Raw genomic sequence first — 23,210 nt, 5'->3', positions numbered from 1 at the left:
AATTCCAGACTTTGCCTGGGATTATTAGATTTTTTTGTATTAGACTCGCCTTCATGCCGTCTGTCATCGGAGTAGTGGCCGTCATTCTATTCATTCTCTACGTCGTATTGCCCTTAATATTTCGGTATTCTCCGGCTTTCCAGAGACAACTTGTGTTCTTGCCCTACACCAGTAAGTTGAATATACCTACATCTCCTTTTACTCTCTACGCCATTGTATTTATGGGCCTGAATCATTGAACATAACGACGGGCCTATCTTGATTATTCTTTTGAAAATAAATAATTCAGTTGGTTTACGATGGCCGATCGCAGTGAATTACAGCCAACCTGAGCTACACGGATTGAGTGGGACGAGGAATTTTTACATGCCCACAGAGCCGAAAATATCCGTGGGTGTTTGGTAATTTAAAAAGAAATCGACGTCAAATCTTTTTCATTCGAATAATCATTTTTTCAATGTTCGGAATAACAACTGAATTTGTAGGCACATTCTACCGGGAAACTTGACTGACAAATCTTTCAAAACCACCGAAGAGAGTTTAGCTTGCGGAAATCCGGTCGTACTTTACTTGCACGGTAATTCCGGCTCAAGAGCCACTGGCCATCGTGTGGAACTCTACAAACTTCTCAAATCTCTTAATTATCACGTGATATCTTTTGATTACCGAGGTACTAAATTCTGAAATTAATTTAATCAAAGTAATTTTTAATAATTTTTAAAATTATTCACTAGGATTCGCAGATTCGTCCAATGTCGTAATGTCAGAAAACGGAGCCGTCACGGACGCCACTCGAGTTTACCAATACATTCGCAAATTCTCCGGGAAATCAAAAGTGATTGTGTGGGGCCATTCGCTCGGTACCGCGTGAGTCTATTAAATCCTCCGTCTCAAATTATGTATCAAATCACCTTTAATGTTATATGAATGCAGAGTGGGCACCAAGATGGTAGCCCAATTGTGCGCAGTCAACCAGCCACCTGACGGTTTGATTTTAGAATCGCCGTTCAACAATATCAGCGACGTGTTTCGAAATCACCCGCTAACTCTCGTAACTATAAAAATGTCAAGCAGCGGTTTATTCTCAATGGCTATTGAATAAAGCCCGCGATCTAATTACACGGTTCATTGAATTGATCCAGCTCTATCGGCCATTGTCCGTCGTCGACCGGTTTTTCACCGAGAGGCTGCAAAGTAACAACGTGGCGTTTGACAGCGACGTTCACATCGCCGGCGTCGAGTGCCCCACCCTTATCCTCCATGCAAGGGATGATCCTATTGTGCCCGTTTTCCTAACCAAAAAGGTATGCGCTGGAACATTCCACCGGTATGTTTTTTGATAGAAAAAATCCTGTACAGCAATAAAATCGGTTCTTTTCTTATCTCCATGTAAACAGCTCTACGAGGCGGGGCTGAAATCCCGGCCTGCTGAATGGTCTCCATTACAGATGGTCGAATTCCACGAGGACCTGAACTGCGCCCATGAATACATTTGCCGAGTTCCTCAATTGCCTTCCATTATAGAGTAAAAATCGAAAATGAAAAATGTTTTTCCCCATCAAAAGGGATGTCTTATATTCTTATTAAGCCTTTTCTCTTGTACATTTTTCACAGGGAGTTTCTCGCCGGATGAATATAAAGGATTTGTTCGTATAGGCCTATAATAATCAGAGTATTATGTGTGTGTGTGCACAAAACACAACATTTTTTCTTCTTTTCGTCATCTTCTCTCGTGACATTTTTTTTTTTCTTCTTCGTTTCCCAAAATATTTCTTCTGCATGGCTGAACCCGCGTCACCATAAAACCTGTAATTCGACCTGTCCTTCCAGGATTTTCTACCCTTCCCCCCTTTCCTTTCCCTATAGATATAGTCACTCAACTGGCAATGGGCATACGATAGGGGTAAAGAAAAGAGTTGAACCCTTTTTTTTTCTTTGAACAAACTAAAATAAAAAAATAGAAAATTCTAAAATTAAATGCGGCTGTGTGTCACCCCCTTTTTTTGTTTGTCCACTGGCTTTTTGTCATCGAATATAGTCTGGAACTAAATTTAAAATAAAAAACAAATTTTTTTTTTGGTAATAGAATGTCAAACACGAAAAAAATATGTAAATTAACGATGAGATGAAGAATTTTTGTGTGTTGAAGCGCTTGCGCCGAAAGGAGATGTTTACAGCGATTACCAAAGTTGTTGGGGGGTACGTGGTCGGCCCAAGAGCGCAGTAGGACTGAATACTTTGTAGGCTTCTAGTCTTGCTCATATCACGTTTATAGTACAGAATCCCACAGACAGAAAGAACATTTCAAATCTTTTCCGCATCAGAGTATCTGTTCTGTTTGAGAAAATTAGTTAAAATAGTAGAGCGACAATTTGATTTAGGAAATATGGTTTCGACTTTGTACTTTTGGCTCGTCTTGGCCGTCCTGCTGACCGCGTCCAATGGAGAACCGCGCAACCAACCGAAGGGGTCTATCAGAGTGTCAACCCGTTCGTTGACCTCTCGCGGCGAGTTATCCGGTTGTCATCAAGTCGGTGCGTATCAATTTCATCTCGATAATATAGTCTGTTGGAAATTGTCTGTGATTCCCGGCAATAGCTAGTCGGAAATCCCAGTTTTATTATTAAGATGTTCTGTAGAAGTCATAAGGTCTGATGAATAGTGAATAAATCAACAGATTTGTTACATTGAAATCGAGGTTTTGTCTTCAAACTGTCAAAAATAGCGCTATGTTTTATTTAACTGTCGAACAGAGTTCCGTTGTAGACGACGTCAAGAGCATTTGAAGTATTCAAACATCGATCAAAATCCTACAGCTACATATATATATAACAAAAGACCCTATAGATAATACGTCGAATTTTATTTAAAGAATGACATCAAGATTAGTCTAATAAATCTCAAACGGAAATTTTTAATTCTATTCTTTCGCGCACATAGACGACAAATCGATTATAGACACTTTGAAACTTATTTTTGGCATATTGTGCTATTACCGCGAATGAAGCTTATTGCTGCGTGTCACATGTATTATAGAGACGCTGGTATAGAGAGGGGAGTCGATTATGGTAATATTGGAACGAGATATAAGATAATGGAAATCTGGTGTGCAGCAGCGCACTTTCATTTTTGCCCTCCCTATATAACGCTTTCCGAGTGACAGATATATATAATGCAATGATCTCCGCATAGTCTGACGCATACGTGGGACTTTTATTTTTATTTTTTTTTGCTACATAAGATGGCCATCATGCACTCGTCTATTATTTGTCCCATTATTTTCATCAATATTCTCGGTTGAATTATACTGATTATGCCACTGTTGGCGTTACATGCCCTCCATGGGGGGCATGGCGGGCATCCTTCGCTGGCGACAGTCATTTGAAAAATTCAAATATTGAATTACATAATAAATGAAGTCCATTAAAAACTTTATACACTTTGATTGAAATAAGAATAAAACTTTCTTCTTTTTTCGGCTTCCAAAAAGTTCTTTTTTTTTTAATTATGACTTATAACTTTGGCGGGTGTGTTAATAAATTTACATAGGTCACACTAGGCGTGTCACTATCCCGGACTGCGTTTCCTTCATGATTACAACCAACGCCTGTCGAGGTTTCTGCGAATCTTGGTCAGTGCCGTCGTCCTGGGAGGCGCTGCTGAAAAACCCGGAGAAAGTCATCACTTCGGTTGGCCAATGTTGCAACATCATGGCGTCCGAAGACGTAATAAAACACACAACAGTCCAACTATTGTGATACATTTTTGAATAACAAACATCTCTCTTTCTTTATTAGGTAACCGTTCGGGTAATGTGTCTGGGCGGTCCGCGTGATTTCACATTCAAATCGGCCAAGACGTGTTCCTGCTTCACTTGCAAGAAGGACTAAACAGCAAACAATTCGAATTCAAATCTTCTATGTTATTCTCATCAGTGTTGACAATAGGCATTATTATCAGAAAAGACGTGTAAACTTAATGATCGATCAATCCTTCGCTAATAGACGTATAAACTCCATCAAAATCCGACTCAATTACTTGCCCAACAGCCATTAACTCAATCACGTCAATCAAAGATGATGACTGTCACTTATTTCCAATCAAGCTCCGGCCGGACGTTCCAGCAGTTTCATATTTGCACATTTCCAATGAAATTGGGGCGATCACCGAAAGACGTGAAAGGGCTAGTATAATAAAGTTAACGCGATTAATTGGCGATTTCGTGTCAGTCGTGTGTAGAACTACGAATGGCGTATAGTTCATAATTGGCTGCTACTAATAAATTATGAGCTGACGTGGTCCGGGAGTTCGCGAAAACCAATACCGCGGGTCGGCTTTCAAATTCGTAATATTGATGCAGTCAAATTATATTAGAGCTTGCGAAATTTTTGAAATGATTTCAGTATAACAGCTGTGAAAGCTGAGACTCTATCCGGATTTATATTTCCCGCCATACCGAGAACCCATCAAAATCGGTTGACAGTTTCAAATTATGGATTTGCATGATATGAATTCGATACACCCAAAATAATAGTGATTCCATTCTAATGTATTTATCTTCAATACAGACGAAATAACGATTGTAATGTTAATTAATCCATTTATATCTGCTTTATAAGCGTATTATAGTGAAGGAGATTGTGTTAATCAGAGTATATTTTTTAAAAATGTGCGCTTCCATCTTTTTCACGATTTTTGTTGTCCAGCCTCTCAATTCAGACGGCGGGTCGTTATCCGCCGATCGTAATGCGGACCCTCGCAATTCGTGGTGTCGGTGCGGCAGAGTTCGCAACGGCATGTTACAGCATCCAAGGCCATGTACAATTCCCTGTTTGAAAACCAACCAAAAATTGATTTGATTATCTTGAATTAGTGTATCACCAGATTCTTCGCAGACTCACGTTCCAAGATTGACTTCCGGATCGCAATTTCTCAAGGTGATAGCTCTGGGCAGGATCGAGTCGTGTTGGCAGACGGGATGTTGTGAACGTTTGAACGGGAAGCGCCAATCTGCAATCTACAAATGAAACACAATTAATTTTAAATTAACATCAAATGGAATTGAATAAGTGTGAAATTTTACCTCGTTAGATGAACAGCGTCCCCAACAAGAAGTGACTGTGACGACATCCCAGCAGGAGCGTCCCTCGGAATCCTCTTGATAGACTTTGAAAGTGTACGGACGCCGGAAGCAGGTTGGAGTAGCATCCATCTGCTCCTTGGACTGAGAGTCTGGCTGCTCGAACATGGCCGAATTGAGACGGAAACTGTTGGCCATCAAAACGGCCAAGAGAAAGATCCTTTGGAATTGGTAAGTATTAGCCATGGTGCAACACCGCAATATGGGAAGAAACAGAACAATCGACAAGAACTTGCGGGATGCGTCTGGCCAAGGATCGACAAGTCCTTCGAACTCGACTTTTTTTCCACCTACGACTTTCGGTCTGCGTACTACACCGGCGCGGTTGCGCATAGCTTTTTTTCTTTTAAACCACATAGAAGCGATCAGCTTCATCTTTTTATTGGTTGAGAAAAAAGCCTTTGATACATTCACTTGACAAATAGTTATCACAGAAAAATTACAAGAAAATAAAGTTAAGCATGGAGAAAGGCTTTTTTAAAAAAGGCAATCAAAATATACTACCAGAAGGAAGGAATATTGAAAAAAAAGACTAGGAATTAGTGAATGTGTGATTATTTTTTGGGAGCTTTGTAGTTCTCGGTACGGTGATGTTTAAGATCGGCGTCTTTGTGGATTTCTTTCCAGCAACGGCGGCAGTAGAGATCCCCGTCGCAGTCAAAGCATCGCAAATGAGCATCTCCGTTGCAGAGCTCACACCAGGGCAATTCTTCTTGGCCAGCAGCTACTCCTTCATCGCATATTCCTTCGTCTTCCAATTCCAAACGGTCTTCATCCAAGACTCGATTGATAATCCTGGCCGCTTGTTTGTCTTCGTCTTCAGAGTCTTCGTCACTCGATTTGTCTTCCTTAGCTTCTGGTTTTCTAGTTCCCCTATCGACTCGGAGTTTGTTCTATCGACTCGGAGTTTGTTCAATCTAAAAATAAAAATTTGGATAAGTAAAAGAACGATTCAAGTTGTTTTGGAATGACAAGTGAAATTACCTTTCTTGGATTTCTCTATCTTTCTTCAGGCCTTCCAAAGCCAATTGAGCATCAGCCTGTATTGCCTGGGCTTCATTTTGTAACAATATCTCAACATCATCTGTCTGCTAACATGAAAAAGTGTTAGAAAGTCTCAAAATAAATCTGATAAATTTACAGAAATAATAGTTTTACCTCTTCTGATTGATGGGCTGGAGTCACAGAGGGAAGGTCTGATTGCCTGTCAATTGCAACTTCTTCTCTGATCTGGTTGATAAGATCTGTTGCATCATCGACATTGTTTGTTTTTGGTTTGACATAAATGGCTGCTGGTTTCCGGTAAACTTCAGGATCAATGCCCTTCAGTTTAGCTAAGCGTTCTTCAATCTCAGACTGGCTGGGGATGTCTCCCTTCATCTCCCGAATCTCACTCTTGAGCTTGGATAGACGATTGACAAGCTGTTGATCTTCAAAAGATAACCCTTTTTTCAGGTTGGTCATTCGGCTGTCTTCAGTGTAAACTACAATTGGACTTTTGTTGGGGTTCTCCAGTTTTTCCAACTTCCTAATGAACAAGTTCTGGTCAATAAAGCAACATTAAATTATATTCGTATTTGAATCATACTGTTCCAAGACAACAGGAGGAATTTGGGTAACTTGATTTTGGTGGGGAATATCAACTTTCCCATTTTTCCTGTACAACAAACAAAAATATTAAAAACTGAACGATGATTCAACAAAAGTCTTCGTCATTTCATCATACTCTTGCGAAACAACGGGTGGTGGTACAGCTGACTGTTTGACAAAGCAGCTCTTACAAATTTTCTTGACAAGACATTTCGAGCAGAACGAAAATCCGCATTTTTCACAGCCATACTGAAATAATCAAAGTTTGATTAGATAGTTAATCTAAGCACATACTTTTTGTCGCTTACTTCTTTTGTTAAAAACCCAAAGCTACGAGCACAGCCATGGCACGACATTGTTGTTGACAAACGTTTTGATTAGTTTTTTACCGTGACAGCGATGCCAACTTTGACTTTTATTCTCTCATGCTAAACGGGATATTTCAAAATAATTTTACAAAATGAAAATTCAACATTTTGTTTTAAAAATAAAAAAAAGGAGTTTGTTTGGAAATTCTGGATTCATTTTTATTCGTTGAATTTTTGTCTAGTAAATATGTAAGTTTTACCGTTAGATAAGTGCGTTAAGGTAACTAATTTATGATTGATAGACCCCTACAATCCGTTTCAGGTGAACTAGTGTGATTGATGAGTCAGTACATTTTTCAAGCAAACATTTCTTGTAGATTTTATTCAAGACTTGAACAATTATAGTAATAATATCCTACACTGAGAAAAATGTAGTATCAATATCATGAAAACGACTTTATTTTTTCCAACAAGCAACAAGGCTTCAGTGATAAATATTCAATTTGTCATTCATTTTAGATTTTATAGATTTTAGATTTCGGTGCCGGGAAGGATCCCAAATAATGATTTTTCAGCATGGCGAATTCATAGGCCCCTGCTTGTGATGGAACACAACAAGAGACCAGAGTTCCTATGCCTCCTAATAACGTAGTGTCCAAGGTTTGGCCTCCTGCAGCAAAACTAACAAAGAACAGATTACAGCATTTATAATACCAAATAATCGATAACAGTAAATTTAGACATACCACGGAGCTCCAAGGGCATTACAACCTTACTAGCAAATGCCATAATAGTCCCAGTTAAGGTCAATTATAAATCCAAAATGTTTCAATTTCCTTAAAACGAAATCTATATAAGAAAAAGGGAACAACGTGTAATATTGTAAAGTGCGGTACTTGTAGGGTTTCACGCCGCTGTGACAAAATTGGGTGTAGTTTGGCGGAGCTGCATCTACCAACAAAACAGAATATCCAAACATTCAGACAGTCAAAGCCATTTATACAGGACTCGTTCAACGTCGCATATTCGACGTTGTATACGTATTCTGTACGTAATGATTGTTTATCATTTATGTTGATCAACTTCTCGCTAACTTTTTCCAGGTGTTCCTCAAGGATTCACCCGAAACGATCCTTTGCCAATTAGCAATTTATTCAGAATTAATTACAAATAAATATTCACGAAAACACTGTATTTTCTCCCCAAAAGGCTTCATCAGTGTTACATTGACATTTATTTGATATCTTAAAGATATCTTGTGCGGGTCAAAGGCTCCATGAATATAATGATTTCCAGCATGCCGACATGCAATTTCCTAGGCCCCTGTTACATGACGCAACAGCGGCCGGAGCTCCTATGCCTCCTACTGTACCAAAGGTGAAGCCTCCTGCAGCATAACTAAATAAGAACAGAAGCAGTAAATTAAAAATTAAAGTAATAATCCGGTATAATTGCAATTTTATCTATACCACGGAACTGCCAGGGCATTACAACCCGATTGGCAAATGCCATAAGACAGCAGTCCCGCGTTCACAGAGTGCACAGTTAGAACAAGGCAAATGATCAATCCGAAATACTTCAATTTCTCTGTAACGGGTTTAAACGAAGCCAATGCGTTAATTTCCCCAACAAAAAGCCAAGAAATGGTTAACAGAAATGTACGCATGTCTCGGCAGGGTTTCACGCTGCTGTAGCCTATCAGTGTAAAAATGTATTCGGGTTGTAGCTCGGCGGTACTGGCTATACTCTATTCGAATTATTCCAAAACAAAAACAAAAAATTTTACACAGTCAGTGAGGTATTATATTGAATTATTCTTCATTCGTCTTTATTCATCGGAAAAATATTTCGCACATTCGACGTTGTATTGCGTCGTTATAATCAGTTAGATCCAAGTACTACTATTATTCGCGCAATATAAAGTTGGAATCGTCGGACCCCTCGCTGATTTCCTCTCCAGGTGTTCCGCAAGGATTCACCGGAAACGGGTCCTTGCCGATGAGCACAAAAGGACACCAGGCGCACCAGCATGCAGTCAACTGATACCTATTTAAAAGATCGAGTAACCAAATCAACCCTTTCTAGACACGCAGCAGACACACAACAACAACCACTCCGCCACTATACTGGATGATGAGGTCCTAAAAAATGACAGACTTTTGCTGGCCAGAGACAACAATGCAACATGATACGCTCATCAATTTTGATACAATTTAAGGAAAATACGTGAAACATTTGAATTTGAAAATGGCGCTAAAATTTACGTAATTTTTTTAATGATTTTAAAATTACGCGATAGTCAAATCAGCGTTATGGGTGAATTTTCACGTACATCTTGCCCTGTACGACCTTGGTCAAACGAGTGAAATTGATCAAATAACATATTCTTGTCCTCATTTCTCGGCGGTGATGACGTCAATCCTTTCCAGATCACTCGGCACGACCTACAGCAACCGATTTCTTCTCTGGCATATCCGGCGAAAGTGCCAAAAAAACGCCATTTCCGGTCGATTAAGCAAATCGGTCATGTCCAATTTTTAAAAATTCAGACATTTCATTATTACTAGATTTCTACTCTTCCAAAAAGGAAGAACATTATTCTGATGGTTCACATCAAAGTTACAAAATGAAATAAAATCCCCTTGGTTTTCCGGAATAAATTTGTCAATCGATGTGTTGTTAATCAATTTTCATCCGCTTCGATTTTCTATATTTGCGTTCTTGTTTATTCACGTTATTTACCCACACAAAAATATCTGCCACTTGCGCATTACCATAATAATGGGGAAAAACCGGAAAGGGAATAAAATGTCGATATGATTGCAACTGATTCGTTGTGAAAGCCACTCTGCTGTGTGTACACGCGGGAGTCTCTCTTTACACAGACACAAGCGCTGCATATAAAAGGTGAAAGTTACAACGGACTTTTTCCCCCCGAGTTCCATATTTTTACATCATCAGCATATTACGTCAAAGCAAAAAAAATATAAGAGACAACTATACTACACGAGAGATAGATGGGATGCGCATGTGTTTTTATATGATGCAACAATCGGGACGGAGATCTTCCAGCTGTCTACATATAATTGCACAGGATGTGAACCAACTCCATCCGCATTCGCCATTATGATAATAAAAGCATCTCTCTCTCTATCTCTTCCGTTTTTTAGGAAAAACAGACTAAAAAACCACACAGGAAGAAGAAGAAGTCTGAATACCTGGATTATATTCAGTATAAAAACGGTCGGATATATTATTTATGCATGTGTGCTCCACATGTGTGTGATGATGATGTATTGGCTCCGCCCACAGTCCGTCACAGCACAGCTCTCGGATGAATGGAGCGACGAAGAAAAACGTCCATTGGTTTCTTGTTTTTCACCACTTTTCCTTTTACATGTCGTGTTTTTTTGTGTGTGTGGCTGGCTGGAACAGCATCACACACGTATAGTATAATCTCGTCCTGGGAAAATTGCGAAACTGCCATCTCGGTTCCGGGTAGGAGGAGACTACCGGTGGGGAGAAGAGTTTTCAATTGAAGAATACATAAGGAACGACGCCATTATCTTTTTTTGGTACTGCTGTTTTTTCCCCTGGATGGACTCCCTCATCGCCGATTTGGCACCAAACGCAATGTGGAAAAAACACATGAATATGAATGGTGATGTACACGAAGAGAATCTTCGCATTCATCCGGAGAGATAAAAGGTTCTTTTTTCTTTTGGTAAAAGGAAATATATAAGGATGTCCAATCTTCTTCTTCATACTCGCCGTCGGTGGTTGTCTAATTTCTCGTCCGAAAAAAACAAAAACAGTTTGGCGTTTTTATCTGTCCAAGATGCAAAGTTTGTGATGATGGCACCACATCACAATGGCAGCAGTGGATTATTTCTTTCGCCCCGCAGACATTGTTCTACTGGCGAAATACGACGACCGGTACTACATGATCAAACACATATCCGTTGGGCGTGAGCTGTGTAGTAGTTTTTTTGCATAGGATCAATTATGGTGAGGGACGACAGAGAGCACAGACTCGAATGTAACGGTCACGTTATTATTATTACATCTGGTTTGGGTTATGTAGTACGATAACGGCATGTCTGAAAGTTATTCAATGCCCATATTTTTAAAAGGATTCTTTTTTAGCTTTTAGCCGTTTCTGTGTATATTTTGGTATAGATTTGGAATTATATTTTAAAAAAAGAATTATTATTACAGTCATCATCAGCGTTCACGTTCGATCCATCATCTCAAACGGGATGTCCGTAATGAATAATAAAAAGACGGAGCCGATCGGAATTTTCAATCCATCAAGATTTTATTAACTCTCACGCCATGAAATTTTGAGAATACAAATTCTAATCAGGTCCATCAGGCCATCGTCCAGTCATAATAAAATAAAGATTCACAATTATTTTTTTCCAGCTCTCTCTCTCTAAGAAATCCAGACAGTGTTGATCGAGTCTGATTTGTTATCGTCTAGCCATTTCTGAATTGTTTTGATGATCAGTCACAAGATACTCAATAGCCGAAAAACATTTTTGAAATTTGTATTTAAAATTTTCGAAATCTTTAAAAATACCCTAAAAAACAAACTATTAGCTAGGCCAGCACCGTTGTGTTTATTTATACGGCATAATCTTCTTGCTGGCAGCTTATTTGCTCGCGTGAATATATCGTAATACAAGATTTGGAAATAATTTATACCAGACAAATCGACCGTGCCAACCCGTCACTCTTATATATATGTGGTCATATAGAAGGTCATGTGTCGTGATATAATTTGTTTTACTGAAAAAACAAACCAGAATTTTATGTTATTTTTAAAAAACTCTTGTCCCCCGCCAAGACGATGGTGACACTTGGCACAATAAAAACGAGTGAAATAGGAGACAGGTTTTTCATGTATCAAATCGCACACGTACACATACACTCTCACATATATGCGCATATTACTGAAAATACAATTTTCAATGCCCGCGTCGTTTACAAAATGAACGAATTATTACAGATTTCACCGACTCATTCTATAGAATCACTTTAGAATGTAAATTATCAAAGGTGAAAAAAGGGGGGGCTCCTTGTGTGTGTGATGGCCAAATGTTGTAAGGTGGGAAAATGATCAACCCTCTCAGACCCCCGTGTGAACTTTGGTGATTGAACGTGTTCCGTTTTTTCTTCTTCTTCTTACACATGTGCAAAAAAAAACACGCAAAAAAACACGCATTGCATTGCAGACTGTGAGAAACCAAGGGTGGGGAGAGAACCATATAAAACCGAATTGTTTTTTATGTCAATATGTAAAACGTTGATGTAATAAAAAAATAAGAAGGTGGGTACGACATCATCATCACTTTGATTCGGTGTAATAACAAACGGGGCAACCCAAAAAGAAAAAAACTAGGTGAAAACCAGAATTGCAGATTTGAATAGAGCGCCAATAAAGGAGGGGGAGACATTTGATAAACCCTCCCAAGACTTTTATCGGGGGAGAGAAAATAGCTGTGGCAAAAAAAAAAACAAGTGGGGGGGTGGTTTTTGCATGTCGTTCGCTGTAGACTAACCGGTTTCATTACAACTCCCAAATAAGTCTTTGTCACGTCAAATAAGGAAATGTGAAAATAAGCAACTATGCAAAAAAACAGAGGGGTCTCGAACGATCTGAATAACTAAAATATTCCATTTTAAGAACTAGTAAACCAGCAGAGAGAGAAATGGAGGGATGGATGCAAGGCTAAAAAGAAGCGGATTGACTCGCTGGTGCAAGGACACAACAACACACATACCGATGGAAGGAAAATCAAAAACGAATGGAACCGAAAGTTTTTTTTTAAGGTTTTCATGTATGTGCAACAGAATGTTGGGTGTGTCTCAACTGTACTTTCTCTCTTGCATGTTGTATTTTCAACGGTCAAATATTCAAACGAGATGGGAGCATTTTAGCATTTTCGTTCAGCACCCTCGGTAGAAAATAAAAGAATTCGACGGTTTGACAGATCCATCAGCGGACAAACAGCATCACGTAATTGTTGCATTGATGAAGGACGAGATGCATCAATTATTATGGGCCAGACAAAATGCGATTCAACATCTCTCAAGTTAATTTCGGTTTTACTTGCATTCTCGCATACAAAATCAGAAAATTGGGGGGCAAATTCAATCAAACTAGCTATTTGTAAACGTGTCGTGTTTTGTCGTCTTCCATCATTTTCTTGTTTTTGTTTTCAAAGTTATATAATAAGCTAAACACAAAAAAGTGATGATGTAACACAAATTATCAGGGCGGACAATTTGGAGGGGATGAATAAAAAAAAATAAACAAAATAAAATACAGGTAAGGGGAATTTTTTTTTAGTGTAATAAACCAAAGACATAAAGATAAATGGGTGTGGTTGGGGAATACGATTTGGGGAAAATTGCGCTCCGAATCAAACTTTTTTTTTTCATCTCCGAGAAGAGAAAAACACGCGGGGGAGGGGGGAACTTTCACCGGACCAATTCCGCACATTATGATTATTTTATACACAGCAGAGAGAAGACAAAAAAAAAAGTTGAACACGTCGCATCAAGAGAAAAAAAAATAAAAAAAAAGTAAACAATTTTTAGGTTTTCTTCCGCAATACACGTCAAACGTGACGGAACAAAAAAATATCTTATTGTTTTTAATTTTTCAAGAAAAAAAAAAGGCCCGGGGATTAAATTGAATTTTTTCCTTTTTTTAATATTACTATAACGGGAGTTTGAAATGGTGGCGGATGAAGAGCACTGGGGTATCTTTCCATTTAGCATCCACACATTCAGTTGGATCAAAAAAAAAGAGAGTTGAAAAACAATTGCAGAACACATACACATTGGCAGGAAGAAGGGAAAAAAGAGAATTCAATCAAATAAATGGGGAAGGAAATGAAAAGAAAAACACATTTAGGGGGGAGTGGATAGATAATTTTGCCAGGAGAGGGTCACTCTCCACTTTCACTTAAGTGAATCCGAGACCGAAAATAAAGAGAAAAAAAAAACTATTGATAGAAAAGGGGTGGAGGAATTAACGACCAACAAAGAAAACACACACGGGGGGTAGGGAAACATACACGCAAGGCGGAGGAGTTGTCTCAAATAATGTCTCGTCTCTTGTCAATTTCAATTGAACCTCTTTTCTTTAAATGTACCGCTACTCAAATCGGAGACGAAAGACTATGACAAACAACAAAAAACAAAAGACGAGAAAAAAAGCGCATCCATAATAATAATAATAAAAAAAAAAGTGGAAGGACAAACTGAATGATCAATTAGAGAAAAAGATGGATAGAGAGAGGGAGGGGCCGCAGTTTTCCCATCATTACATAACACATTTTCATCTCGAGATGAATGAGCCAGGGGAAAAAAAATAAATGAAAAAAAAGGTTTAACGAATTTTAAATGCCCAGTCGGTTGCTTGCAAAATAAAGGGTTGCGTTGTGGATTTTACTTTTAATAACGAAATATTGTGGGGACAAGATAAACTGAAGGGTGTAGCAGAATTAAGAGAATTCTCATAGTCGGAAATATTTTAAATGCGTGCAAAAAGTGAATAATAAAGTTGTAGTAGTTTTGTTAAGAATTTACTTTGAGGGGGGAGATGGGGAGGGAAAATCTAATAAAGAGAAAAAAAACTGCGCACTTTGTGCCACTGGCCCCGTTCATGAACGAAGAACGACAAAATGGGGGGTTTTTTGCTTTCTTTTTTGTTTCGCAAATTCAAAACAAAAATCCAAAAAAAGAAATATTTGCTACAGACTACCGGAAACATTGGTCTACTTGGAGGCTACAACTGTGTGTCTTGTTTCTGTTTTTTACTAAATAATGTCTCTTTTTCCTTTGTTATTTTTAACCGGGAGAAAAATAGTTTCAATACGAATCACTCAGCCTGGATGGGTATTGTGTCAACAATATTTTTTTTTTATCCCTCCCTTTACTTGTCCCTGACGCAATCTCCCTGAAAACCACCTGGTGGTGTAGAGAGACTCCAGAGGAAAAAGATAAAGCGAGGGAGAGAAGAAATGAAGAAGAGAAGGGAATTGAAGAAGACGGACATATGAGAGTGGAAAAAGGGTTAATACAGATGCATTATGGGGGTGAGGGGTTGCAGAGGGGGGGGGATAGAGAGGGTGGCAATAATGGTGGTATAGTGGCGTGCCCAAGCAGTTTTTTGTACTGTCGTTGTCTTATCTCTTTTTTTTTTCTGTGCTTAAATTTCCAAAAAAAATTAATTTTTCTCCTTTCCTAAAAGAATTTTCTTTTCCCGTCCGACCGGGCAGAGGGCTTGGCCATGCCCGCCTTAGCTCACAGCTGAGAGATCAAAGAGGGACGATCCTTCCGCGAAATGCCAAAAAACAAAACTTTAACAATCAAAAAGGAGGGAGAGATAAAGAGAAACAGGAGGGAGGGCGGATGGGGGGGGGGGGAGAATTTTCCGAAAAGAATCGGTCGCAAGTTGCGCAATCTACGTTCGTTTTTCTTCTTGTTGTCGAGTTTGTTGGGGAGGGGGAATACATTTGAAAGTAGTGGGACACTCTCTCGGTACAGGGAAAAAAACTCTACAACAACGACATGTCTATATGTGTGTGTGTGTGTGCTGTATCCTAATAATACCCACTACTCCTAACTCTTCTTCTTCTTCCTTTTGTTTCGTTTCGATTCTTTAAAAGCTGGGCCGAAGATGAAAGACTGTGAAGATGAACCCAATGGAAAAAGGAAAAAAAGAAAACAAACAAAAGATCAAACCCCAAACAAACAAACAAACGACGTCTGAGCATATCGAATGGAGCCTCGACGGCATCACAGCGAGAGTTTTTAACCTTCAAACAAGAAAAATTCAAAAAATATAAGGAGAAAGTGGAGGGAGAGAGAGAGAGCAGAGTAGAGTGGAGAAGGGGGTGAACGGAGTGGTCGGGCAGTGTTGTTGTTGTGTTGCTTTTGGGAGGTGGTGGCTGTTAAGAGATAGACAGGGGAGGGGGGTTGTAAACGGCCGCGGGCTTCTTTTTCTTGGCTCTTCGTACCCAGACCGGGAGTCGATGATGCAAAGTAAAAAAAGAGGGAGCTCGAATTAGCTCCACTGAGTGCCGTAGGATTCCTGGTACCAAACGGCATCCTCGGCGCCGCTAGCCCCGCCCTGTTGAGCATCCGCACGCCACGTTCCCATGGCAACTGAATCGTCTCCACCTCCTGCTCCTGCTCTGCTGTTCAAAGCTCCTGCTCCGAATCCTCCTACGGCATAAAGAACGCTGTCAATTTACAACCACGTTCGGGAAAAGAAGAAAAAAAAAACAAAAAAATGAGAGATATTAAAATTTGGCGCTGCATACAAAAATTCAATAATGATTTCTACTACGACTACCAAAAAACAACAAGGATAGTCAAATGTCTCTACTACAACAACAAAGAAGAGAGAGAGAGAGGGAAAGAAGGAATGTTTTGATTAGACTAAAAAAACATAAAACTTACTTGAAGATTCGTCCATTTGACGCGATCCATCCCCTCCGCCGGGGCCTTCTTCTCGGGCAGAGTTTTTAGGTTGGCCGGACCTGGGATGAGGCCGACCGGAAGACGTTCCTCCACGCGCTCCTCTCCATCCGCCACGGCTTCCACCTCCGCCTCTCGAGTATATCGCCGTTGCTCCTTCAGATCCACCACCACTACCACCAGCAGAAGAGCCTCTCCATCTCGAACTTGTCCCGCCAGCGGGGCTAGACGTTCTCTGCTCACTACCTCCACTTCCAGCACCGCGATGGCCACCACCCCTGCCACGACCTCCACGGGGTGCCTAGATACAATCAAAATAAATGAAAACGCATTCATAAAGAGATAGAGTAGGAATACAAAAACAACTTACGCCTGCAGCCGGCCTTCCTCTTCCGCCACGAGCTGGATAGTCGTAGTAATAGTCACCTCCAGTGTAAGGGAAATATCCATTGTAATACGGATCGGGGTAGGGACCTCGATATGCTCCGTAACCGTATTCAAAATCAAAATCTAATACAGAGCCAACGATTTTAGTCTGGTTTCAACTCACTGGGAAGGAAAAACACAAAACCACAAATGAAGACAATGTTACCTCGACCGTATGCCAGGGCGCCGGAAGCGGCGGCAGCTTGAGAAGGGACGGAACCTCCACCGGCGCGAATGGGCGGCCGAGCACCGCGTAAGGCAGGCGGTACGACTGGAACTAAACCGCTACCAGGACCACCACGTTGGACAAACTGTTGCTGGAGCAACCGGCGCTCTCGGGCCTTGAGTATCTCCTCCTTCTTCTTGCGATCCGACGGCGGTTTGGCCAGCGACACTTCCAAGTTTGCTCCGTAGAGTGTGTGACCGTTGAGGGCTTCCATCGCTTGGACAGCATCGTCCCTTTCTTCGAAGTGCACGAAGGCGTAGTCCTTGATCTTCTTGACGCGCTGAATAGGTCCATGGGCCTCGAAGGCCTCCTTCAATTTTTCTTCAGTAAACTCCTGCGTAAGATTACGCACATAGAGCACCTTGACCTAATAAAAAATAAAGGTTATTAACAAAATACTCGGTGCAAAAGATTCAATTTGAAACTAAAATTAAATGAAGAATGAATGAAATATTTTACCCTGGACATTGTGTCGTTATCCGGCTCCTCTTGCGGATCGGCCCAGTCTACGATGATGTCGCATCCAAAAATCTTCACTCGGCCGGTACTCAGACGTCGTTTGGCCAAAGATGCCGACTTGTGCGAATCGTACTCCAAGAAGCAGAAACCGCGATTTTTCCGGCGGTCATCCGGAGAACTGTAAATGATTACCTCCGCTAGGCCAGCTGATGGAAGAAAAAAACCCCAACACCCACCACGAAGCAAAAAAAAAAAAAAACACGACACAAAATGAAAAGTAAAAAAAATAAAGATTATTCATACGTGCACGTGTCAAATTTCAATAAAGAGAAATCAAATTGGAGGAGGTGCATTCTCTTCATGTGTCGGGTTAGGTCAGAGTTAGGTGAGAATTTTTGAGGATGTTGGAGAAAAAAGAATCGAGTGAGAGAGACAAAAGAGAGAAAGGTAAGTGATAGGCCATAGGGTATTTCTATACGACCATGCTTCAAATAAATAAAAAGAAAAATAAACAGTGGAGAGTCACAGGGTGAGAAGAAGGAGAGAGCCGATACCCGATAAAAAAAATTTTAGGCGCGAATTGTACATTTTTTTTAAATAATTCCCAAAATAAAATGTTTGTCAAGAAAATGTCGCACAATTTTAAAAAAATTTGGCGGGATCCACGCCAAACGGATCTGTCGGAAACAGAAAGGGGCAAATTATCACACATATGGGAGAAACTTGACACACACTAAAAATGTGAATCCATCGAGCCAGGGGAGGATTGTTGTTTTAAAAAGCCACACACGCACACAAAACAAACGATAACAATAAATGAAATTCAAAAACAAATCGAGTGTCGGTCGGACGGTAGGAATTGTTTGTGGTGGTGGTTGGTTTGTTTATGTGTTGAGGGGGGAGAGTCGAAGGAACCGGTGTGTGTGTGATTTTGTTTCTTTTGTTATTTTGAATTGGTGGGACTTGATTGTGTATCGATTCGTTTTCGAGCAACTTACGTGCAAACTTGTCAAAGTCCTGGTAGAGCTGGTGCCCGTCCCTGTTCTTGGGGATGTTGCCCACGAAGAGCCGGTGGTTGTTGTGCGAGATGGTCACGCCCACCTTCCGGCCTTTGCGGATCTCACAACCATTGAGCTGTCATCGCCGAACGGACGGACACAATACGCACGCACAGACACACACAAATCAAATCAAAAATCGAATCGTTGATTGTTGTTTTTTTAATTAATTAAAAGAAAATCGAATTTTCTAAATAAAGACCCCTCACCTCCAAATTGACTAAAAGCCGCAAAAATAAAATGAAAAAAGAATAGCAAACACACTCACACACAATCATCACCGACTCATTCATTCACCGGATATTCACTTTGATCTGTGGGTATACGATTCGCGCGCGCAAATTTTTTTTGAAATAGACGAATCAGAAAAATAAAATGGGAAAAGGACTACCGACAGAGCAACAGCAATTCAAAAAAAAAAAATAAAAAAAATTCCGGTGTGGCGGTTGCTCGAAGCTGACCAAAGCCTCCAAATATCTTGACCTCCCGTTTGAAAACGGACAACAAAAAATACGAATAATCCACAACGAAACGGAAAAAGTTGTCGGAAAAGAGACAGAGAGAGCTCTGACGATAACAAAGAATTGAGTCTAAGTGCGTATGCCCCCTGCTCCCTCGAAAGAAACGAAATTACAAAGGAAAATAATAAAATAAGAATCGAAATCCAGACGAGAAATAGAAGATGATAAAAGAATTCGAAGCCCCCAAGACGATACAGAATCGATTACGGAAGTTCTTCGACATCAATCCATCATCGAATTGCAGCGTCAGGACTTTTGCCCGCCTTTTCAACTTTTGTGTGTACACGACACTGTGCCGATAGTTCGATTTTTCCTTTTCAAAAAATGTTAATAATGGACAAAGGCAATTGAAAAAGATGATGGATGGATAGATGGGACCGATTCTATCATCTCGTAGATTCAATAACAATAAAAATGGGGAAAAGAAAGAAATCGAACAGCTGGCAATAATCCTATGCTATTCCCGTACGCTGGAGCTAAAGAAAGAAGATTGTGACAGAGAAAAAGGAGACGAACGTGCTGTCCAAGAAGTGAATAAACATGTGTTGTTTGTTTTTTTGTTTTGTTTTTGACGATGTTATGATTTCAAGTGTGAAATAAAAAGTAAGAGGAGGATTGAAAAACACGAAAAAAAGTTTTTGGAGGTTTCTGATGGGAGGATATAATGAAAAAGATTGGGGGTTGTGTCATGTTGTGTTACCTGTAACTTTACTGAATTCTTCCATGATCTCGACATTGCCCTTGGACTTGGGAATGTTGCCCACAAAGAGGCGCAGGTTTGGGACGCTAACGTTAATTTTCAGGTGTCGCCCGCCTTTCATTTCCAAATCATTCAGCTGTGTGTGTACATAGCAACCCAATCACCGTTAATCTTTGCACAAGAGTTGAGATTCTAAACTAACTAAAGCACAAAACAAAACTCGTTCCCTCTCTTTCCCGTTTAAATACAAAAAAAAAGTAACAAAAAAATTGAAATTGAATAATAAAAAAATTGAATTTTGACTTTTAACTTAAAAGTGTCCGATTATGGTCAACAGCAACCAGCTTGGAGCAACCAAAAGCATCCACTCATCAGACAAAAAATTGTTTAAAAAACCCAAGTATTAAAACTAATATTAAGATCTAAAGGTTAATTTTGACTAAGACCATACAAGAAAAATCGTTCCAACATTACCTGATTCACGGCTTCTTGAGCTGCTTCAGTTGTAGTGAAAGTAACGAAGGCATATCCACGGTTGAGGTTTGTCAGGGGGTCCATCATCAGCCGAAGATCCCAGATCGTCCCGCATTTTTCAAATAACGGGATCAGTTCATCTTCGTAGACGTCTCGAGGAATTTTGCCACAAAAGACCTGGAAGAAAGAAGAATTGTTAGAATGTTGTTCATTGTCAATTGATGTTGTTGGGCACACTTACCTCACAGCCGTTGGGTGGAGGTGGATCTGCCCAGTTGGGTGGTGGTCCTCCATACTTCCTCTGCCCTGTGGTGACATCCAGCTTGTAGCCAGTCCTGTCAAGGATTGCTTTGATTTTCTCCTCATCTGGTCCCTTTCCTAGAGGCTTTAAGTCGAAAGACGTATCCACAGCACTGGTCCCACTGGCTGTGCCAAGTCCAGCACTGGCAGTCGCTGAGCCTAGGGCTCTGACTTTTTGCCTGTTGAAAAGAAACACAAACATTATAATTCGAAAGAACTTGGTTGGCATTGACAGCGCACTGACCTGTAGGTTTTCATTATACCACAAAGAAAGGCAGACTTGTTTGAGACATGTTCTAGGTTTGATTCTAGAAACTGCTGCAACACTGATTGGGCACCGTCTACAGGAAATTCTTTCAATGCATCTAAGGCTCGGTCATCCAGTTCGCTGTGGACCAATTTACCTAGACATAGCAACCAAATATTAGAAACTCGTGTCAGAACAGTTGCATAATCTCAACACAGTACCTGTTCTGTAAATTTCCTCCAGCTTTCCGGCTACTCTTCTGTCCAGTCCCAGTTCTATCAAGCGGTGATACTCCTCCAGGTGTTCTGGACTGCTGACTCGTGCAGCAGCCTCTTCCCCTCCATCTGCCATACCTATTTTTGTGTTTGAGTGTTGACACAAGAGGCAGACACACACACACACAAGACACAAACACAGAAAATGAGAATTCCAGTTCAAGTCAAGCCACTAAATCAACACTGTGAAGGCACTGATGGGTAATCCAACCACACACACACACAATCGAACGTGTCGATTTGATTAACAAAAGATTTGGTAGCAAACAAACACAAAGAGACGTGTGGTCAACGTGTGTGTGTGTACGTAGTAGAGAAGTTGAGGTACGAATGAAATACCTTTGTACAGTAGTCTCCCCTCGAAAAAAGAGTAATATAACCTTACACACACTCACGCACGAAAAAAGACACACACAACAGTCGTCGTCGTCGGAGGGAGAAATTAAAAAAAAAAGAAACGCCAAAAAGTTCCTCTCACTCGCCACACAGTGCCCCCCGACTAGAACCACCACCGGTTTTTCAGAGTCTCACGAGAAAGCGTTATGTGTGGAAAAAAGGGGGCCAGCAGCACTGTTAAGAAGACGAAAGAGGGGGAGAGAATGGAGCAATTCAAGGTTTTTATTACACGGTCCGCACGTAAAATTGTGTGCAGAAAAAAAAGGGAAGGGATAAAATGTACACCCCTCTCTTCCGTTTTTCTCTACTCTCCCCCTATATACATATATATAAAAATGGGCTAGAATATTTTTTTTTATTATTTTCTTTCTTTTCACAAAAGTCGTCGACGTCGGTCGTCCATACGGTGTGTCCCTACGGGCGCTCTCTGTTAAAAGAACTGGGGCGGGCGCTGGTGGTCAAATAAGCTTCTCCTTTTTTTTTCTCCTCTCTTCCTCTCTCTCTCTCTCTCTCCTTTTTCACTTCTTCTATTCTCTCCCCCTTCTTTCTTCGGGCCCCCGCCTACTCTAAAACCTCCCCAAAACCGAAATTTGTGTGTGTGTGTGTGGACCCCTCGAGGCGAAAAAATGGACAGGCAGCGCGTCTAGCGTCGGGCGGGAAACAACGTAGACTCTTGCGTTCGAAAAAAAAAAGAAGAAAAAAGATTCCAAACTTTTACCAACCGTCTTCGTCATTTTCGAAAAAATAAAAGTTTAAAAGTGTTGACTATTTTTAAGAACATTTTTAAATAAGAAATTTGTCTCTTTATTCTTAGACGAAAAAAAAAGGGTTAAGGGCCTGTAATGATCGGAATGATGAATCACATTCCGAGACATCCAAAAATGTTTTTTCCCTCCAAATGTTGAAACAAAAATGTCGTGTGAAAAAAAGAATCAAAAGTTTGTTTCTCTCTCGTTTTTGGGTTTACCTGTGAGGCTCGAATTGCGAGTCGGACGAAATGTTGATAGCTTTCGTCGTGACTTCAGGGGGCTCGACAGTCTTTAAAAATGAAAACCACAAGTATAACAAGACGGGAGGAAACTAAAGGGGGGAAACTTTCTCAGAGTTTAACGACGAGTAGTGTGGTAAATAGACGGCCGAAGCCGTGATTGTTGAAATGACACGCTCTTTTCGTTCTTCACTCGCCTCTCGGACACTCAACAAAACACTCAACAACACGGGGACTGCAACACACAACACATACACACACCACCGTCGTCGTTACTGTGTCTGCCGACCGATCTCTTGCGAGCCACGAATTTTCGAACGGATGGGGAAAAGCGCCATCTTGCTTTTGCAATGACGTCATGCCTTCGGCTCCCAAGCTCCGCCCCTTTTATTCATTTTTCAAAATGAATGGTAACGCCCAAAAAAACCACGTAACGAACCGAAGGAAACTTCCACGTCACCGTGGACGCATCTTTTATTTTTTAAATCGTTCGTATTAATGGCAATCATTCTCTTCTTTTTTCGATTTCATTTTTTTATCATTCTCTCTCTTTGTTTAATCAACATGGCATGACGTCAAACCGGCCCCCGGGCCCCTCCAATCG

At 40.4% G+C, this 23,210-nt stretch overlaps 6 protein-coding genes and 1 pseudogene across 13 annotated transcripts in view; 2 read left to right on the top strand and 5 right to left on the bottom strand.

The window, feature by feature from the left end:
* Positions 1-23,210, bottom strand: part of LOC124336054 — a 570,649-nt pseudogene that overhangs the window by 159,488 nt on the left and 387,951 nt on the right.
* Positions 1-23,210, bottom strand: part of LOC124336181 — a 455,543-nt gene that overhangs the window by 380,702 nt on the left and 51,631 nt on the right. The window lies entirely within an intron of this gene.
* LOC124336336 (lysophosphatidylserine lipase ABHD12-like) lies at positions 10-2,069 on the top strand. Of its 2 annotated transcripts, none has more exons than XR_006917008.1 (8): positions 10-171; positions 290-401; positions 486-670; positions 735-867; positions 934-1,051; positions 1,143-1,327; positions 1,398-1,525; positions 1,615-2,069. XR_006917008.1 is itself a non-coding variant. In XM_046790105.1 (8 exons), exons 1-8 carry the CDS (start codon positions 54-56, stop codon positions 1,631-1,633), a joined length of 975 nt encoding a protein of 324 aa, XP_046646061.1. In that variant the 5' UTR covers positions 10-53; the 3' UTR covers positions 1,634-2,069. The 2 variants fall into 2 exon arrangements, 1 of the variants encoding a protein (XP_046646061.1); XM_046790105.1 differs by having other exon boundaries at positions 1,143-1,304.
* Positions 2,220-4,024, top strand: LOC124336523 (thyrostimulin alpha-2 subunit-like). Of its 2 annotated transcripts, XM_046790367.1 has the most exons (4): positions 2,224-2,325; positions 2,382-2,534; positions 3,550-3,725; positions 3,798-4,024. In XM_046790367.1, exons 2-4 carry the CDS (start codon positions 2,387-2,389, stop codon positions 3,888-3,890), a joined length of 417 nt encoding a protein of 138 aa, XP_046646323.1. In that variant the 5' UTR covers positions 2,224-2,325; positions 2,382-2,386; the 3' UTR covers positions 3,891-4,024. The 2 variants fall into 2 exon arrangements, with proteins under 2 accessions (XP_046646322.1, XP_046646323.1); XM_046790366.1 differs by having other exon boundaries at positions 2,220-2,534.
* Positions 4,542-5,692, bottom strand: LOC124336455. Its single transcript, XM_046790276.1, has 3 exons — positions 5,084-5,692; positions 4,902-5,017; positions 4,542-4,828 (listed from the first exon to the last, which is right to left on the bottom strand). Exons 1-3 carry the CDS (start codon positions 5,513-5,515, stop codon positions 4,711-4,713), a joined length of 666 nt encoding a protein of 221 aa, XP_046646232.1. The 5' UTR covers positions 5,516-5,692; the 3' UTR covers positions 4,542-4,710.
* LOC124336376 (abscission/NoCut checkpoint regulator-like) lies at positions 5,621-7,137 on the bottom strand. 3 transcript variants are annotated; one of them, XM_046790153.1, is made up of 6 exons: positions 7,039-7,137; positions 6,867-6,979; positions 6,729-6,797; positions 6,299-6,668; positions 6,125-6,231; positions 5,621-6,057 (listed from the first exon to the last, which is right to left on the bottom strand). In XM_046790153.1, exons 1-6 carry the CDS (start codon positions 7,084-7,086, stop codon positions 5,865-5,867), a joined length of 900 nt encoding a protein of 299 aa, XP_046646109.1. In that variant the 5' UTR covers positions 7,087-7,137; the 3' UTR covers positions 5,621-5,864. The 3 variants fall into 3 exon arrangements, with proteins under 3 accessions (XP_046646109.1, XP_046646110.1, XP_046646111.1); XM_046790154.1 differs by having other exon boundaries at positions 6,125-6,228; XM_046790155.1 differs by having other exon boundaries at positions 5,905-6,038; positions 6,126-6,228.
* On the bottom strand, positions 12,910-23,057 carry LOC124336121 (heterogeneous nuclear ribonucleoprotein Q-like). Of its 4 annotated transcripts, none has more exons than XM_046789786.1 (11): positions 22,586-23,057; positions 21,169-21,300; positions 20,945-21,104; positions 20,642-20,879; positions 20,401-20,577; positions 19,927-20,062; positions 17,648-17,853; positions 17,129-17,555; positions 16,907-17,046; positions 16,519-16,837; positions 12,910-16,281 (listed from the first exon to the last, which is right to left on the bottom strand). In XM_046789786.1, exons 2-11 carry the CDS (start codon positions 21,296-21,298, stop codon positions 16,121-16,123), a joined length of 2,094 nt encoding a protein of 697 aa, XP_046645742.1. In that variant the 5' UTR covers positions 21,299-21,300; positions 22,586-23,057; the 3' UTR covers positions 12,910-16,120. The 4 variants fall into 4 exon arrangements, with proteins under 4 accessions (XP_046645742.1, XP_046645740.1, XP_046645743.1 ...); XM_046789784.1 differs by lacking the exon at positions 19,927-20,062 and adding an exon at positions 18,646-18,781 and having other exon boundaries at positions 22,586-23,048; XM_046789787.1 differs by lacking the exons at positions 19,927-20,062; positions 22,586-23,057 and adding exons at positions 18,646-18,781; positions 21,562-22,299.

The sequence above is a fragment of the Daphnia pulicaria genome, chromosome 4 (assembly GCF_021234035.1).
Source record: "Daphnia pulicaria isolate SC F1-1A chromosome 4, SC_F0-13Bv2, whole genome shotgun sequence".
Taxonomy (NCBI): domain Eukaryota; kingdom Metazoa; phylum Arthropoda; class Branchiopoda; order Diplostraca; family Daphniidae; genus Daphnia; species Daphnia pulicaria.
Note: the sequence above shows the minus strand (reverse complement) of the source record. Positions and strands in the feature narration are given on the sequence as shown.

Coding starts and splice junctions, on each gene's coding strand:
- LOC124336336 (XM_046790105.1), top strand. CDS start 54: ATGCCGTCTGTCATCGGAGTAGTGGCCGTCATTCTATTCATTCTCTAC. Junction 1,052..1,142: donor GAAATCACCCGCTAACTCTC/GTAACTATAAAA, acceptor GAATTGATCCAG/CTCTATCGGCCATTGTCCGT. Junction 1,305..1,397: donor CCGTTTTCCTAACCAAAAAG/GTATGCGCTGGA, acceptor CCATGTAAACAG/CTCTACGAGGCGGGGCTGAA.
- LOC124336523 (XM_046790366.1), top strand. CDS start 2,387: ATGGTTTCGACTTTGTACTTTTGGCTCGTCTTGGCCGTCCTGCTGACC. Junction 2,535..3,549: donor ATCCGGTTGTCATCAAGTCG/GTGCGTATCAAT, acceptor AAATTTACATAG/GTCACACTAGGCGTGTCACT. Junction 3,726..3,797: donor ACATCATGGCGTCCGAAGAC/GTAATAAAACAC, acceptor TTTCTTTATTAG/GTAACCGTTCGGGTAATGTG.
- LOC124336455 (XM_046790276.1), bottom strand. CDS start 5,515: ATGAAGCTGATCGCTTCTATGTGGTTTAAAAGAAAAAAAGCTATGCGC. Junction 5,018..5,083: donor GACGCTGTTCATCTAACGAG/GTAAAATTTCAC, acceptor TTTCATTTGTAG/ATTGCAGATTGGCGCTTCCC. Junction 4,829..4,901: donor CCGGAAGTCAATCTTGGAAC/GTGAGTCTGCGA, acceptor GTTTTCAAACAG/GGAATTGTACATGGCCTTGG.
- LOC124336376 (XM_046790153.1), bottom strand. CDS start 7,086: ATGTCGTGCCATGGCTGTGCTCGTAGCTTTGGGTTTTTAACAAAAGAA. Junction 6,798..6,866: donor CCACCCGTTGTTTCGCAAGA/GTATGATGAAAT, acceptor TTTGTTGTACAG/GAAAAATGGGAAAGTTGATA. Junction 6,232..6,298: donor CAGCCCATCAATCAGAAGAG/GTAAAACTATTA, acceptor TTTTCATGTTAG/CAGACAGATGATGTTGAGAT.
- LOC124336121 (XM_046789786.1), bottom strand. CDS start 21,298: ATGGCAGATGGAGGGGAAGAGGCTGCTGCACGAGTCAGCAGTCCAGAA. Junction 21,105..21,168: donor GGAGGAAATTTACAGAACAG/GTACTGTGTTGA, acceptor TGCTATGTCTAG/GTAAATTGGTCCACAGCGAA. Junction 17,556..17,647: donor ATAACGACACAATGTCCAGG/GTAAAATATTTC, acceptor ATTTTTTATTAG/GTCAAGGTGCTCTATGTGCG.